Source organism: Pollachius pollachius (genome assembly GCF_949987615.1).
Source record: "Pollachius pollachius genome assembly, chromosome: 19".
Taxonomy (NCBI): domain Eukaryota; kingdom Metazoa; phylum Chordata; class Actinopteri; order Gadiformes; family Gadidae; genus Pollachius; species Pollachius pollachius.
The window spans coordinates 7,085,677-7,102,224 of record NC_136952.1 but is presented as its reverse complement, the minus strand read 5'-3'; the positions used below and the strand labels follow the sequence as shown (position 1 = coordinate 7,102,224).

The 16,548-nt window shown below is 43.7% G+C and overlaps 1 protein-coding gene across 1 annotated transcript; it reads left to right on the top strand.

The window, feature by feature from the left end:
- Window positions 1-6,620: 6,620 nt before the first annotated feature.
- On the top strand, window positions 6,621-16,469 carry rfng (RFNG O-fucosylpeptide 3-beta-N-acetylglucosaminyltransferase). Its single transcript, XM_079756999.1, has 9 exons — window positions 6,621-7,001; window positions 7,648-8,217; window positions 11,592-11,640; window positions 11,940-12,045; window positions 12,703-12,856; window positions 13,547-13,632; window positions 14,364-14,529; window positions 15,169-15,254; window positions 15,617-16,469. Exons 2-9 carry the CDS (start codon window positions 7,738-7,740, stop codon window positions 15,690-15,692), a joined length of 1,203 nt encoding a protein of 400 aa, XP_079613125.1. The 5' UTR covers window positions 6,621-7,001; window positions 7,648-7,737; the 3' UTR covers window positions 15,693-16,469.
- Window positions 16,470-16,548: the final 79 nt, after the last annotated feature.

Genomic DNA, 16,548 nt, shown 5'->3' with positions numbered 1-16,548 from the left:
CATATGAACCTGATGAGGTATAATGATGTCCGGTGGAGTCTACATGAATAACATATGCTACTACAGCAGGAGGGCTAAATCGAATAACATCTACTTATTTCAGATGAATAGGTTGAACTCGAAAGGAACTCAATAAACAGACGATTCCTCATTGTAGCATACTGCATGGAGGCAACTTTCCTGACCAACACCGTTCTTCAGGTAGCGTAACCTAATCACAGATGAATGCCAACTCCCACAAATCTCTATCATGACTGCCCTCTAGTGATCATCAGAATGCAGTGTTTGCTTCCATTTCAACCCTGCTCTGAAACCATAGTGGCCAGGTCAAGCCAACTTTATTTCTACTGCCCTTAATAACAATAAACCATGGGATCACAGGATTTCTGTTTGTTAGAAGCCATTAAGGCCCCCCCTTGATTATATTCGGAACCTCATGACGTATGGTGCTACGGTCACCATGGCTAAGAGGCAATGTGTGTAATGTATTTAAAAAAATGTCGATTTCATATGGACAATGAATCAGATGGCCTTTAAAAACAATAACTGAATCTCCTTTCTAGGTATTTGTAGAGGCCCTATTCAGAAGAAGGCTTTAGAACAGGATGTGATGTTGTGACGGTATGATGATGAACCTGTAAGGGACGCAAATTTTGATCCAGATTCGCTCAATGCATTATGTTTTGTTATGTATTCCATTTCCCCACCCAGGTAGCATTTATAATGCAATTTCCAGTGAGCTGTCATGGTGAATAATGTCTATGGCATATTCAATATCATGCATGGTTATTAATGTTCCTTTTAATGTTATGCACTACCAAACCGAGATTTGTGTCACAATCACAAAAAACTAAAGGGCATATTTTCATGTCACCTTCAAAATAGATATTTTGGTTTAATTCCTTCCTCATGAAAATTAATATATTGCCATTTGAACACGGTTGACATTTCCCACATTAACTATTGCCTTCACAAAGAATCATGAAAATCCTTTTCATGGTTCTATTGAACAGCCAAACCAAAACGAGTTTCAAAGCTAGACAGAAAACCGATTACCCCTGCCATTTGAATTGGTTGAGATAACCATTGAACCCACTTGAAATGTAGCTGGCATAGAAAAGAAAAAAGCATTTGGTCAATGACCTTTTGGAAATGTGGGTTCCAATTTAGTACGGTGGGTAGCATAAGATAGACATTTATCAAAAAATAACATCAATAGGCCAATTTCAGCATTTATAAAATATTTTAAATACTTTATTACGATATAGGGGAGACCGGGTATGGTTGTAACACAGGGTGGGTTGTAACACGACCAATTCCACCAATCAGGGATAAGATAAGATATGAGCCATCTGACAGCTTCAGTCTCCTCCTCCTTCCATTTTGATAACTCGTCGAAATATTCAAATAGTTGGCGCCATTTTTCCAGGAGTTACGAGAGAAATCCAAATTTTGAGGTAAGAAAGTAAATTTTTATTTTATTTATTTTTGTTTTCTAGTACTTTTACCGTTGTAGATAAAGTTGTATGAGTCATATCAGGTCAAACTATAGTTTCTCTAGTAAAGAATGGTGTATCTCTCCCTTGCTAATGTCAAAGCACCATGCTAATACAGCTAGCTTAGTAATGGATGACAGGGTGGGGTAGGTTGTAACGCATGTTTTGAAAGTGTTACAACCATCCCCTTACATACAAAGTCAATTTTTTTTTTGATTTTAATAATTCTGAAGAATGCCTAGAACATGGGTGAGGAAGACTGATCGTGGAGTGGATGCCCAGATATTGAAAAGAGCAGCAGAGGAAGTTAACAATGGAACATCTGTCAGGGCAGTGGCAAAAAAGCATGGCATCTGCCATGTTACGCTTAATAGATATTGGAAGAAGTTTAAACTTCTTAAGATCAGGGATCCCAGGACCTTCCTCGGGTTGGATACAACAGTCCAAACAAAGTCTTCAGCAGGGAGCAGGAGGATCTATTGACAGAGTACATTAGCCAGGCAGCTGATATATACTTTGGGCTAACTCCACGCGAGGTAAGCATGATAGCTGAGAACAGTGTAGAATAGGCAATTTTTCAATGTTTGTGAATGATAAATAAATGACATAAAAGCAGGTAAAATAAAAAAATGAATAAATACCAACATATGAATTTAGACAATCAACAGAAATGTGTGTCCTAACTCAGACTTCCTTTTATGCTTTTGCATAGGACAGAAAGTTTGCATATCAGTTAGCCGTGAGTTTTGATATAAATCATCCTGAAACCTGGGACAATAAGCTGATGGCGGGGCCTGACTGGTTCAACAGTTTTCTGAAACGACATCCCAGACTATCTATTCGGTGTCCACAGGCAACAAGCCTTTCAAGGGCCACCTCCTTCAACAAGACAAATGTTGAGCGCTTCTTCAGTCGCCTGTCGGAGGCAATAGAAAAGAACCGCTTCGATGGTTCTGACATCTGGAACATGGACGAGACAGGCGTCACAACTGTGCAGGCACCATCCCGAGTGGTAGCGCGCCGGGGGGTCAAGCAGGTTGGAGCCATGACATCAGGTGAGAGAGGCACATTGGTATCAGTTGCATACGCTGTTCAAGCTCTGGGGAATTCCATTCCCCCATTCTTTGTGTTCCCCCGAAAGAACTTTAAGGAACACTTTGTACAGAGCGGGCCATTAGGAAGTGCTGGAAGTGCTAATAAGTCAGGCTGGATGCAGAAGGAGGATTTCTTGCATTTTCTTGGTCACTTTGCAAGACATACAAAGGTGAGTCCAGAGAAAAAGGTTTTGCTCCTGCTGGATAATCACTCCTCACACATCTCTGTGAGAGCCGTTGATTTTTGCAAAGGTCAGGGCATTGTTCTTCTGACCTTTCCACCACACTGCAGCCATAAGCTCCAGCCACTTGATCGCAGTGTCTTTGGTCCATTTAAGAAAATGGTGAATGCGGCCAGTGATGACTGGATGAGGATGAATCCAGGCAAACCAATGACAATTTACAATGTGTGGTCTGCATGGAAACCTTTCGAAATTCCAAATCCAAAGAGGTGTGGGTAAAGTGTGTCCTATGCAGCTTTTGGGCCCACCAGGCATGCACTCCAGGTCTGCCCAATTTTATTTGTCACCATTGTGATTCAGATTAAGGATTTATTTAATTTGTTTGTTAGAGAACATGTTGCCCTGTTCTAAAAAAAAACAACTGTTCAGCTCTCGCTCTCAAGAGACACAAATACACACACACAACGTATAAACGTTATGCTTTTTATATTTTGTTCATAACATTAACATAGCCTACGCTACGATTCTATTTTTTCTGTACACACACACACACACACACAATGCATATGTCACTCTTCACTTCCAATACAGTTTAAGAATATTTTGTTTGGTGAATCTATTTTCAAACCCTGTTGTTTATGGTTATAATTAAATCGGCATATCAAATGGAGTAACATTGGTTTTTTGCATTTTGTCTACCTGTTACAACTTACCCCAGTAGGTGTTACAACCTACCCCGGTAGTGGGGTAGGTTATAACAAAGGTATACATTGTATTTGTCATAATCTCACAAATTCCGTGATATAGTTGAGGAGATTTAAATGGTTGCCACTTGTAGTAGACAAATGTGGGTACGTTGCCTGAAAGGTCCAGAACTGTAGCTTTTAAAAAAATGGTAGATTTAGGTGCTGAAGAAAAAAGTGTTACAACCATACCCGGTCTCCCCTACATTGTTTTTGTTCCAAAGTATTTGGAATTATGAGGGTATGATGATTAAATTCATCCACCGATGACTAAATTACTTTTTTCTCTATAAACTTTAGAACCAAAGTGACGGCTACAGTTAAAAAGTTGGACAGTGAAATTGAAGGCTGGTCAGTGTAGACTTTGACTGGTAGGCTGCTCTGGGCAAACTAGTGAAACATTTCTTCTAAAAAGCAATTAAAGAGCACCGGAACAAAACAGTTTGGAACTTCCCGAGTCACAATCACATCCTAACTTTTACACCAACAGATCATATCCTGACCATCTACCATATCCTCTGAATCTAATCATTTAGCAATTACTTACGGGCCAATACGTCAGACCAAATGTATTAAATATTAATCAGCTGGCAGGAATTCATTTAGCTGTTATTGGCCTGCATAAATGTCATACCTCCAAATGTATCTCTTAAATCAGATCTGCAGAGCCAAGCCCTTCGTTACTAAAGCTGGTGCTGAGGAACACGGCTGGTTCTAACAGCAGTCTAGGTTGAATTTAGTGCAGGGGTCCTGAAACCACTGGAGGAAGGGTCCGAAACCTTGTTAACTTTTCCCTATACCTCAAAAGTATTCACTTTCCGCAGAGCCGATCCAGAACCCAATTATGAAAAAAAACACCTTACTTTTTTTAATCCGAAATATACCATTAAGATTGTTTTTACAACAAAAAAACGATTTCTTGAATTTCTGCGCTTGAGGGTGCAGGTGAAATGTTATTGGTGTTGGCTATAATATTTCTCCAGATAAAGTTGTATAGATAACGGATGATAGAATGTGGAGGGGTACCTGGTATATTTTTGTTGACCTGGGAGGCGTATGTGAGTTTGCATTGGATCTGTGATTGGACCATTTCCATCATTGAAAGGCATACTTTTGGAGTTTTTTTTCACTTAAATAGCTATCCTCATACAGACAACTCTGAAAAATAACTGTTATTAAGGATTAAAGGCCATGGCAGTAGACCAAAATGCTAACAAAAAGAACAAGCCCACATGAGAAAAGATAAGGGATTCACTGAAGACACAATAATCTATAACGACAGGCCGGGCAGGGGCAAGACGAAGGGGTAGGTGGTAACCAACAGATGCAATGGGCTAGTAGTTGGACTGGTGAGGGTTCATGTTTGGGGCAGGAAGTCACACAGGAGACTGTTCCTCCTTGGATAGGTTGTCGGACAGACATGGGTTTTGGCAGCATGTGGGAAGTCTGACAGGCGTGGGGTCAGAAACTGAACAAAGAACTTGCTGCAAATCTTTCTGAATCGGGGACATTGCTAACACAAGGTGAGGAAAACGATCTGACCGGGATGAGGATGACCGAGAAACCAAGGTTTATATTCTGCAGACTGATGAGGTAGATTGCCGACAGGTGTGTTGGCAGAGGTAGAGAGGCGGCGTGGCCTCATCTAGGAGGCTGCAGAGGAGGGCAAGAGAGCTCCAGGGCCATGAGGAATGTGCAGCACCAGTAGGGGTTCAGATGCATACCAAGTTGTGGACATCTTGAGAGCTCTGCTGGGCTCCACAACATCTATTTACATGGCTTCAACTTCCACCCTGCACTGTAATCATAAACAGTTTAAATACACATGTATAACTAGCTACTTGACCTGAAATAGCCTGGCTCGGCTGAGGTTTTGATCATGCATATGTAATTCAAATGCCAATAACAGGTTGCTTTCAGGGCCTGAATCTGTCTATCCAAAATACAAATTATATTAAAATAAACATCTTTAGTGTGGTGATAGTTCAGCACACTAAAGATTAATGCTCCCATGTTTAATTGAACGGCAGCTGTCCTGCATCACACACTTTCTCCTTCTTCCCTGCAATCTAAAACGTATCTAAAAACAAACTTAACTTGGGAAAGTTTGTAGCAGTTACTAGCTTGATATAATTTATCGCATGCAGGAAATAAAGTCACATCTAAAAAAAATAAGAACTGACGATGAAAACACATGTTTCATATATACGGACACAGACATGATAGTATTGGGTCTTATTAAACAATTAATCAGATATATGTTTCATTATTTCTTTCAAGCTGAACAAAAGGCTCTGTAGTTTCGGGGTTCCTGGCCGGGTCGTGTCCCGGTTAACAACCCGCCCTCCAGATGGTGCAGTGGTGCAATACAAATAAATGAGTTGTAAGTACATTTGTTAACATTAAAAAGAAAGATACGTATATAAAAAAGCAATCATTTTCAACAAAAAAATCATTTCACATTTTTTATTTATTATTTAGGCTACTGACTTTTAACCTAGTTATAAACTTACTTACTTACTTACTTACTTACTTACTTACTTGCCTACTGCTGTTAATACATGCGTAAAGATACACGGTTGTTAATAAATAATACATGACAAAGGGCCGGTTGCTGTGTGGTCTTTCGGGCAGAGGACACTGGGTTGAATGTGGTGGTATTCTCGTAACCTCGTTCCCAGGCGTCCTCATGTCACGGCTGAACGCCTGTAAAGGGATGCTCCAAATGAGCGTTGTTGGGAAGAGAGAGGGCGGGACTTTCAGTTACACGAGCTTAGCGACGAGAAATAGAGGGCGGGACTTCCGTTAGAAGGGTAACCGTTTTCAATACATGTTTCGGTCTTTGCTTTGTAAAGAATATCCTAAAATCTCCATATTTATAATTTTTTTCGTTCCGTCATGTTCATATTCGTATGGCTCCGGGGACTTCACTGTTGAAAACAGCTCATAAGAAGCAATAGACCGGAAATGGCGTTGAGGTAGACTAGGTAACGATAAAAGTCAGGATCCTCACTCAGCCTAGGTTAACGTGGTATTTACCCTTATGAGCCTCGCTGCGAGACAATAATAAAGGGACGGGGGGCGGGCGAGTATGAGTAGTAGTAGTGGTGGTGGTGGTTGGACTGGGGATCGAGCTAAAATCTGATTTGGGCTATGGTCGCAGGGTTGTTACCGCGGTGGTGTTACTTATGCTTTTTACGTGTAGTTCCCAAACGAGGGGGATAATCTCAATCTAATTTTAGTAAATCGACGAAGAAGGGGAGTTAACGACGGGGCGAAGTTTGGGCTCTGATTCAAAGTCCCGCTGAACAAAACGGGCGGACAACGAGACGCGATTTAGTTTAGCCTTGAATTAAACTGGGGCTCTAAACTCAATGGGCTTTAATATTTTGTGTAACATATTCGTTTAGGCCGGGATTTTCGTTCCCCCGATTTCGGTAAGACATGTTAATCGAAAAACAGCAGCAGATTGAGATCCGTATGATGGTAAGTTTCTGCAACCATTGCACTTCCACCACGGACGACGAGTACGATTTTATTGCAATTTTGTAAGAACAAAAATAAATGTATTCTAAGCATATCTGCACTTGTAAATTGCTTAGTTAAGTGAGAGTTAATCTGTTTCGACTCCTCTGGCAACGCAAGCTTTCTACCATTTGTTTTGTGGTCATTTACAGTTCTATCATTATAACAATTAAATTGCAACATGTGTTGCAATTGTGTTGTACATTGCCATGTATTTAAGTAAATGTAATCTTATTCTTGTCAGTTTTTGCAGAAAATAGTAGATAGCATGAATGAACATCCTTAAAAACAAAGTTAATTTAGGTGACTGTTTTTCACAGTATCCTCAGATAAAGGGTCAGTGTGTCAACCATAACATTCTAGGATGTCAAAAAGTAGGCTACTTGAGTACCAACACAAAACATTAACGTAGACTACTTTTCATGCTCTCACATCCTTAAGTAAATATAAAAATCAACAGTATGCATTTCAAAAGCGAGTACTACAGTACTAAGTGTGAAATACCATGTAACATGGTCATTTTTAAAGCTTATTTTAGCATACCAGTGCTACTCACTGTAGCAGTAGGCCACTACCTATAGACTCTATTTGTCTTTACTTCTTCTAGTGATGTCATGAGGATGGGAGCCAGCAGCGGCGTGTCGGGTGAAGCCAGCCCTGGAGGCTGACCAGCGGGGTCCTGATTGGCCCTGCCAGGATGCACGTGGCGTCGGTGGGCGTCAGCAAGCTCTGCTTCCTGTTGTCTCTGGCGCTCTGCGGCCTCCTGCTGATCCTCATCCCCGCCTTCCAGGCCCCGCAGCGCCGCCAGGGGGACCCGCCGAAGCCTCGGCCCCACACGAGGCCCTCCTGGGTGGGCAGCGCCGGTGTGGCGGCCCCCGACCACCTCCAGAGGTCGGGTATAGGGATAGGTACGGGGCTACACAAGAGATCCAAAGAGCCTGGAGCTACCGCCAGCGGGGACCATGAACCCTGGAGGAGGGGTGCCGATGCCCTCCGAAGCCCAGAGGGAGGCCTCCTCCCGCAGGGTGAGGAGGGTGGACTCAAGGGGTTGGGTGGGGGGTCCCGGGACCCTCTCAATCCAAAGGATGTGTTCATTGCTGTGAAGACCACCAAGAAGTACCACCGGTCCAGGCTGGAGCTGCTCCTCCAGACATGGGTGTCCCAAGCTAAAGAGCAGGTAAGAACGGCCTCACGCGACGAGTGCTCTTCCTATGAGCTAATCACACTTCTACAACGTTCAAACGCTTGGCTGCCATCTTCTGTTTGAGCCCAGGTCATGTAGCATCATCATCATCATCATCATCATCATCATCATCATCATCATCATCACCATCCCTTCTTCATACAAAATACATTATTCTCAGATATGAACCTGGCCTTCAACACCATCTACCGTTTTCTCCCGACATAGAAAACGGCAATCAATATGCTTTGTGTAGCCTCCAAGAAAATTATCGGTTGGCTTATTTAATCGAAGATTTAGCAGTATCGGCGTATGTGATTGGTCATATGCGCCGATATGAAAACGTAAGAAATGGTGTAGGTCCTCTACTGTGGTGGTTGAACCTCTCAACCGTTGCACATCATGTTCTGTGGGTAGGTCACTAGCTCCTCCCTTGAACGCTTGGTTCCTTTGGCTCATGATTGTAATGCAATATTGATGTGGGCTGGAGCATAGCTGGAGGGTGAGCAGCAAATTCCAAGGAGCTGCTCCGAACCCAGGACATCTGACACAATATATATATTGAATAACAGCCGATATATCTATGTCTGGAATACCAGCTGATAAATAGATATTGGTCATTTTTGACTCCCTAATGTCGGGATTGGCATCGCTCCCTAAATTCCAGTATCGGTCGGCCTCTAGTTTTGTGTGTTTTTTTTGGCTGTCGCAATCACACAAAACGAGGGGTGTTTCAATCACAACCTGGGGGTGGCAGACATGTTCATCCAGTGTGATGTTTAGGCTTTAAAAAAAATGTAACAAATACACATCCAAGTGTAACTAGAACAAGTGCTGGATAGCTAAAGGGATTATTTTAAAATTAGTACTATTCAGATGTTGATACTGGTTAGAGGGTAGTAATATTGAGATGGTAGTACTTTTCAGACGTTGGTATCATTCAAATGAGTACTGTTCCAACGTTAGTACTCTCTGGGCTCAAGTCTGACTGAAGCTGGTGGTCTGCGGTCGCTTGGCTCATGTCTTATTTTTGGGCGTGCGTTCTCGCTATATCTACCCTGCTTCTCTCTCTGCTATATCTCCTCCTTATCTTTCATCAGGATTTGAACGGAGGAACGGGAAGTACAGGAAAAATACTGTTCACTCTTCTCCACCCGCGCAATAGTTGGATGAGATTGCCCTTGGCATGTGTGTGCATGTGAGAGTGAAGCAGGCATGCGAGTTTGCCAGTTCCCAAATCAGTTTGGGTATGCATCTAATAGAGAAAGTATGTATCAGTTTGCAATGGTGTGTGTGTGTGTGTGTGTGTGTGTGTGTGTGTGTGTGTGTGTGTGTGTGTGTGTGTGTGTGTGTGTGTGTGTGTGTGTGTGTGTGTGTGTGTGTGTGTGGAGTTAGTTCAGCAATCTGAAAAAGAGGCGCGTGTGCATGAGCAGTCTGCTGTGTTGGGACCCCCTGATCCCCTCCCCTACTCTGGCTTGATTGAGGAGGTATGTAGGGGTTGGGTTTGGATTGAGCAGTTCAAGTGTGAGTGAAAAGCTTTCAGCCTGAAAGGACTCTGGACCCCAGAGCAGGCTGGGACCACTGTGCTATTCCAGGTATCGAGCACTGATGCCAGTCTGGAGCTCCTAAATAGGGCTGGGCTCTATGGAGTAAGGTTTTCCCATTGTATTCAATGGGAATTTACCACAATTTCCAATCAATGATAATCATGATATGCTGGTGCTTTGTGAGGTTTGTGCTATTCAAAATACCATTGTTGTTTTATTTTCTCTCCGATGTTTTCGAAACTCTAATTTCTATATTTATCTATATTTATTTCTATATCTATATTTAACATTATACAACCCCATTCAAAACTATAAACTATCACATTGAACTAGTGCCCTACCCTCGAGCCTAAGACCCTCGCACACAACCCATTCCCATTGCAACCTTAAAACAAAGGTGCACTTGTCTTGTGTTTCAGCATATTATATAAGCAAAGAAAAAAACCTATAATTTGTACTTAAATCAAAGCTACGATCTACACCTTTAGCCACCATGAAAACACCGAAAGTTGCGTGTGGCGGCGGCAGCAGCTCATGTTGTCCCAACGCCGTTAGCGTCTCTGTCCCGCGCCTGTTCACTTCAACACATCAGACGCCTTCGCCCCGCTACAAAGTCAGGTCCCCGTGTCCCCCACGTGCCTCTGCTGCTCTGCGGGGACGAGACGGAAGCAAAAGGCGACCACAGCCTTTTTTTTTGAAGCCATTGAAAGCTTTTAGGCGTTTGTCCCGGGGTGTTGGGACAGAGAGCTTCATTGTTCCATGTAACTAGGGAAAGGCCACGTCCCAATTTCTACCCCCCCAGACCCAGAGAGAGCCTGAAGCAACACGGCCATAAGTTTGTCCAGTTCCATTTGTGGTTATGTTACTGAGAAAATCTGTTTTGAAAGAAAATATCATACCGTACTTGAAAGGAGAAAAATCACAGAATGAGCCCTTTTATAAGTAAATGTCAAGCAGCTGGTGTCAGACTGTTGGCAAGATTGAGTTAAGTGCTCTTGGAGCAGTAAAATTGAGCTTGAGATTGCCACTTATGTTTAATGGCCAGTGATGGAGCAAACAAGAAAGGTGCATTTGTGTGTATTACCCAACGGGCTCATATGGCAGTCAGATAAACAAGAGATTGCCACAAGGTGATACAGCTTCGAAAACAAATAACATTCACCCAGATGGATGAACCTGCAGTTATCAGATGTCAAGGTCAACCAACATGGGGCCTTGTAACTCTAGGGCTCGTTTGCTGTCGCTGGAGTTACCACCAAGGCTTGCTGCTTTATTGGGCCTAGGTAAAAGCCTATGGAAAAATAAACGGCCTACCTAAAGGTTCAGAACACAGCGGTCGTGGAACAAGGAAGGTTTGTTTGAGGAATAAAAAGGAATGGATGAGTCACAGGCACAGCAGTATAGTGCAGCCGTATCTCCATGTGAAAACTATAACCCTGCCAGTTTCAGTGAGGAGCTGTGCTGGTGTAGGCCTCAGCAGGATCTTGCACAAGTGCTGGGATTAGAGTGGGAATGTAGAGTGGGAACACTGCAGTTAGAGTTACGCTGGGTGTGTTTCTAGATTCTGACTCCACCGTGTTTATCCAGAACTTATCTGATTAGTTCTGACCTGGGATGTGCTTGAGCTGAATCTTTGTGTCTCAGGAGACGGTCATGCTTCTCTGAGAACAATCCGTCATTGGTTTTGTTTGTTTAGGTAATCGTTTGTGTGCGTGTGTGCGTGCATGTGTGCGTGCGTGCGTGCGTGCGTGCGTGCGCGACTAAATTAGCTTCAGAGTCTGGGGTACTAAGGCATGTAATTGTTGATTCTTTATCTTTCAGACATATATATTCACTGACGGTGAGGACAGCGAGTTACGAAAAAGAGCAGGTAAGAAAGACACTGTGTTACATCATGAAGTCATCTAACGAAGCCCCATAGGTATCTCTAGCCATTTAGCTGCTGCACAATGTAGGCCAAACCATCAGTCTGACTGAGCAGCAAAGACTTGCACCAGTATTTTGTAGTCATTACAGTAAAAGTGTTCAGCTGTAATTCTACCAAGTCTCTATTGAATACCCTCAAACCGATTGATGCATAATTAATGCCCGGAAATCCTTGTCTTGAATGAACACTGCTGTGCAGGACTTAATTAGTCGGCCGTTCATTGGGTGTGTTCCTCTTCCCAGGAGGGGTGAACATCGTCAACACCAACTGCTCCGCCGCACACACGCGCCAGGCCCTCTGCTGCAAGATGTCTGTGGAGTACGACAAGTTCATCGAGTCTCAGAAGAAGTGAGTGTGCCGCCAACACACACCTCCTCAGTGTCCTCTCTTGTCCCCTTTGATGATGCTCGGATCCTCGGTCAGACTCTTGCATTCGAGGAGTCATTTAGTTATTCACGCTGAGTGCAATGTGTACATCAAGGGATTCATTATTAATAATGTATTAACAATCATTGATCTTGACATGAACGGTTATGCCTAATGTGGGTATTGCAGTTGTTACTCGGCAACAAACGGCTATTTTGGGATACATTTTGATGTCGACGGTGGGCATTCTGTCAGTCCTACTTCCCTCCTTGCTCTCCCTTGTAAGAAAAGAGTTGCTATGCTATCAAGCAGACAACTCCCTGAATACGTTTCATAGCTGTGGTTAAACCCTATAGCATGGTCTTCTAAAAGCCTGAAAGCTCAAAAGAAATTACACTCTCTCCTCCATACCTGTGCAATTGCCTGAGGGAACCTTCCCGAGGGATTAATAAAGTTCTTATCTGGCTGCCTACCTCTCTCGAGCTATTCATTAATTATACATGCTTCCAATTGTTATGTTATGTGTGCCGGTGAAATGAAATCCGATGAGCTAGTCGGTCCCGGCGGAGAGCGGTCTGCGAGTGCCCCCCCATCGGTCAGGTGACACGTTGGCTTCTCATCACCGTGTCTTTATTACAGGTGGTTCTGTCACGTGGACGACGACAACTATGTGATCCTCCCCAGTCTGCTGCGCCTGCTGTCTTCCTACCACCCCAGCCAGGACGTGTACCTGGGCCGGCCCAGCCTGGACCACCCCATAGAGGCCGCCGAGAGGGTCAAGAGTGATGGATCGGTACGCCGTGGAAATCTTCTGCGTTCCCCCCCCCCCCCCTCCTGGCAACTAACGGCGGATACGATTAGATAACAGGATAAGATAACAACTTTATTAAGGGTTAGGGTAAGCGGGGTAATACCTCATCCATGGACCATGGGTCATGTTTACAGAGGTTGTTATTGGACTTTATTATTTGTTAGAAGACGATTCAAAAGATACCAAATATTTGTGGATTGGGGATTTGCTGTGGGCTGCAAATATTAAAATTGACTAAATGGTGTGTTGCAGTCTGGCTGCTTGAGACACGGAATTACTGAACACAGTTAAAGGGATAGTTAAGACATAATTGGGTTGTTTTTCTGAATGTGTGAGATGGAGAAGATGGAGACCTCAAATATCTTTCATATCAACTACTTAAAGAGAGGGCGGATATTATGGATGAAGTTTGTGATTGCGGTTACTTGAAAATAACTCAGACTCATGGAATGGCCATGCTCGCTGCTCATTTTAAAGTGGCTCTGTTTGGCCACCTAGCTGCTGTTCACTGTCAGAGTCCTTGATTAGCTGAACTGGAACTGATTGTTACAGCCAATGAGGCTTGTAAACAAATATTATCACCATTGATCATCCTGTTGTGCTGTAATCTTCCCCAGCCATCTGGATGTCATCGTGTTTTTAATTCATTTATTTCCACCCCTCTCGTTACAGGTGTCTGTGAAGTTCTGGTTTGCAACCGGTGGAGCTGGGTTCTGCATCAGCCGAGGTCTGGCGCTGAAGATGAGCCCCTGGGCGAGGTGAGACACACCCATGTCTCCTGTGTCTTCTTCACAACAGAACCATGCTAGGATTCAATCCAGGATCTGGAGTTTGGAGCACAGCCTGTAACATAATTCACACATTCATACCAACAGGCCACATATGCCCTTGCCAATTAAAGAGGCTTCTTTGTCATCTTAGGGAGGTATCCTGAGCCTAGGGAGGCATCCAGCTCATACAGGAAGCCATTCATCATGTGTCAATTCTAGAGATACGGGCGGTCAAGATGTTCGAGAGACCCAGATGCTCAAGGCCAAAAACAAGTGTAATTCCCGCACATAGCCGCAAGGGATCAGCACAGAGTACACATACGGGTATCCAGGAGGCTGGAGTTCAGAACCATGCTTAGCCAATCAGAGCACATAACCAAGTCCACACCTGCCCAGTATTAAAGTCACAACACATAGCCCAGGGGGCCAGAACGCTCCAGGTAACGGATCTATCAGATGCCCTACTAAGCGTATCTCCACGTGTGCATAATACAATTCCTCTTCTTTTGCTTCATAGAGACTAGACTAAACCTTTACCAAATAAAGTGAGTTAAAAGCGATCCTGATTCGAGTACCTTTTCCAAAGAACACTGCAAGCCTGCTACTTGGAGCATGCTTCAACATAGTTCTTCAGGAAAAGGGTTGAATCTGCAAACTGAAATTCATCATGACAGGAAGTCTCTCGACTCTTGTTCCTTAACCGTGTCTCTCTCCCCTAGTCTGGGCAACTTCATCAGCACGGCGGAGAAGATCCGTCTCCCTGACGACTGCACCATCGGTTACATCATCGAGGCGTTGCTGGAGGTGCGGCTGGCGCACACGTACCTGTTCCACTCCCACCTGGAGAACCTGCAGAAGCTGCCGACGGACACAGTGCTGGACCAGGTGAGTGCCTCTGCCTTGGGCGGCACATGTGAGAGGTGTTCAAGGAGAGCACAGCGGCTGGGTCTTGTCTGATAAGGGCGGTGATGGTGATGACGCACCACCAAAGGACACACACACACACACACACACACACACACACACACACACACACACACACACACACACACACACACACACACACACACACACACACACACACACACACACACACACAGTGCCAATATGTTTGCACTTTCTTTGTTATCCACATTTCTGTGGTCGATTTTTTTACGATTTAATTTTTTATGTTTTAATTTATGGTATGGTAATGATGCACTTTATTCCTCCATCATCATCATTCCATCGCATTATGGCAAATTATAAAAAAGAAGCCCTTCTGTTTCCACTCCAAAAACAAACGGATATAAAAACAAATAGATATAGTACAGAATAGCATTAGGACTCCGAAGCAAACGTCAATGTTATTTTAAATTTCTTTCCATTAGCAGTCAAGTGCCTCACAATAAATATGTGAATGTCTTCTAAAAACAAGTGTTTTAGAACAACGAAATAGATGTAACCATTGTTGCATGCTCTACATTACATTATCAACACACTCTTCCTATGATTCTAATACCTTGGTTTTTGTCCTCTGCTCAGGTGACGCTGAGCTATGGAGGGTTTGAGAACCGGAGGAACGTGCTCGCGGTTGGGGGGCCCTTTTCTCTGGCTGAAGACCCGTCACGGTAAAACCCAAAAAACAATGCGTTGCCTTAGTTTGTTGTGTCGCTAACGCATCCCAGAAGGGTAGGAAAACTAGCTGTCTTGATGTGTGAATAATATCCATATCCACAGATTTAATTTTGGACTATTCTATGAATAGAGTGAAGCCTTTGTAAAAAAATGACTTGTCAACCATTTATTTGCAAGAACGTTCTGGCGTTATTTTTCTTTAGTTCCGTCTTCACCTCAACCCACCTACCAGTGAGTTTGCACTCGGTGTACAGAACTTATGCAGAACTTTCCCTCTAGTTTTAATCTGATTGGTGCTGAACTGTCCGCCCTCATATGTACGCACTTGCAACTTTATTTCCTTTCTTCCTCTCAGGTTTAAGACGATCCACTGCCTGCTGTACCCGGACACAGACTGGTGCCTTGCGGGGAACCCAGGAGGACACTTCTGAAAACCTCAGCACCTCCATCACTACCGCCAAAACTACCCCCACCACCAATACCATCAACTGCCCTTTTCCCAATATACCACACTGGCCTAGCTTGACTCGTTTTGACTTTCCGTGACAGCTGGGATTTGCGTCCCCCATTACCACAGGGCTGAGGGTGACTGACCTTAAACCGGTAATGGAAACGCATGTCAGTGCGGCGCGGTTTGACTCGGCGCGGCCAAAGGTGCCAATGGAGAAAGGCCAGCACTGCCGTCACAAGTCTTTCCCCTTCCTTGAAACTGCCTCTCCCTACTGCCCTTCTTTCTGCTAGAAGGCACCTCTCAGCTCCAGCACACACACTACGAACCAGTAAACAATACTGACTATTTCTTTCTTTGTGTGTTAAATGGAGAGCTACTGCCTTCGTTGAGAACAGTTCTTCAGTGATTCATTTCCTGTGGTTTGGATGGACTGGCCTCTCGCTAAATGAAGTGTTGCTATGGCAATGTGTTGTACGACTTTTTTTGTGTTTTGATGCCAAGCTAAAGCGCTTGGAATCTGAAATGGTACTGAGCTAAATTACAATTATTTTTACCTGCAGTATATTTTGTGCGCAGGGCGCACCGTTGCTACTGCTATGACCGCTCTGTGCTTTCTTGCCAAACCCCTTTTGTGATGTTGTCTATTGACTGCATCCAACAGGCTTATGTTCAAATGTCCGATATCATTCCTGTGCATTACCTTCAATGTATTTTATTATGTTTTTTTTACAATGAAAATACAAGTGTTGCTGGTTTCATTTTATTGCTGATGTGTGGACTTTGCAAACTTTTGTTTGTTCACAGAAAACAAGACTAGCAGCCAATTCCAGTATCCT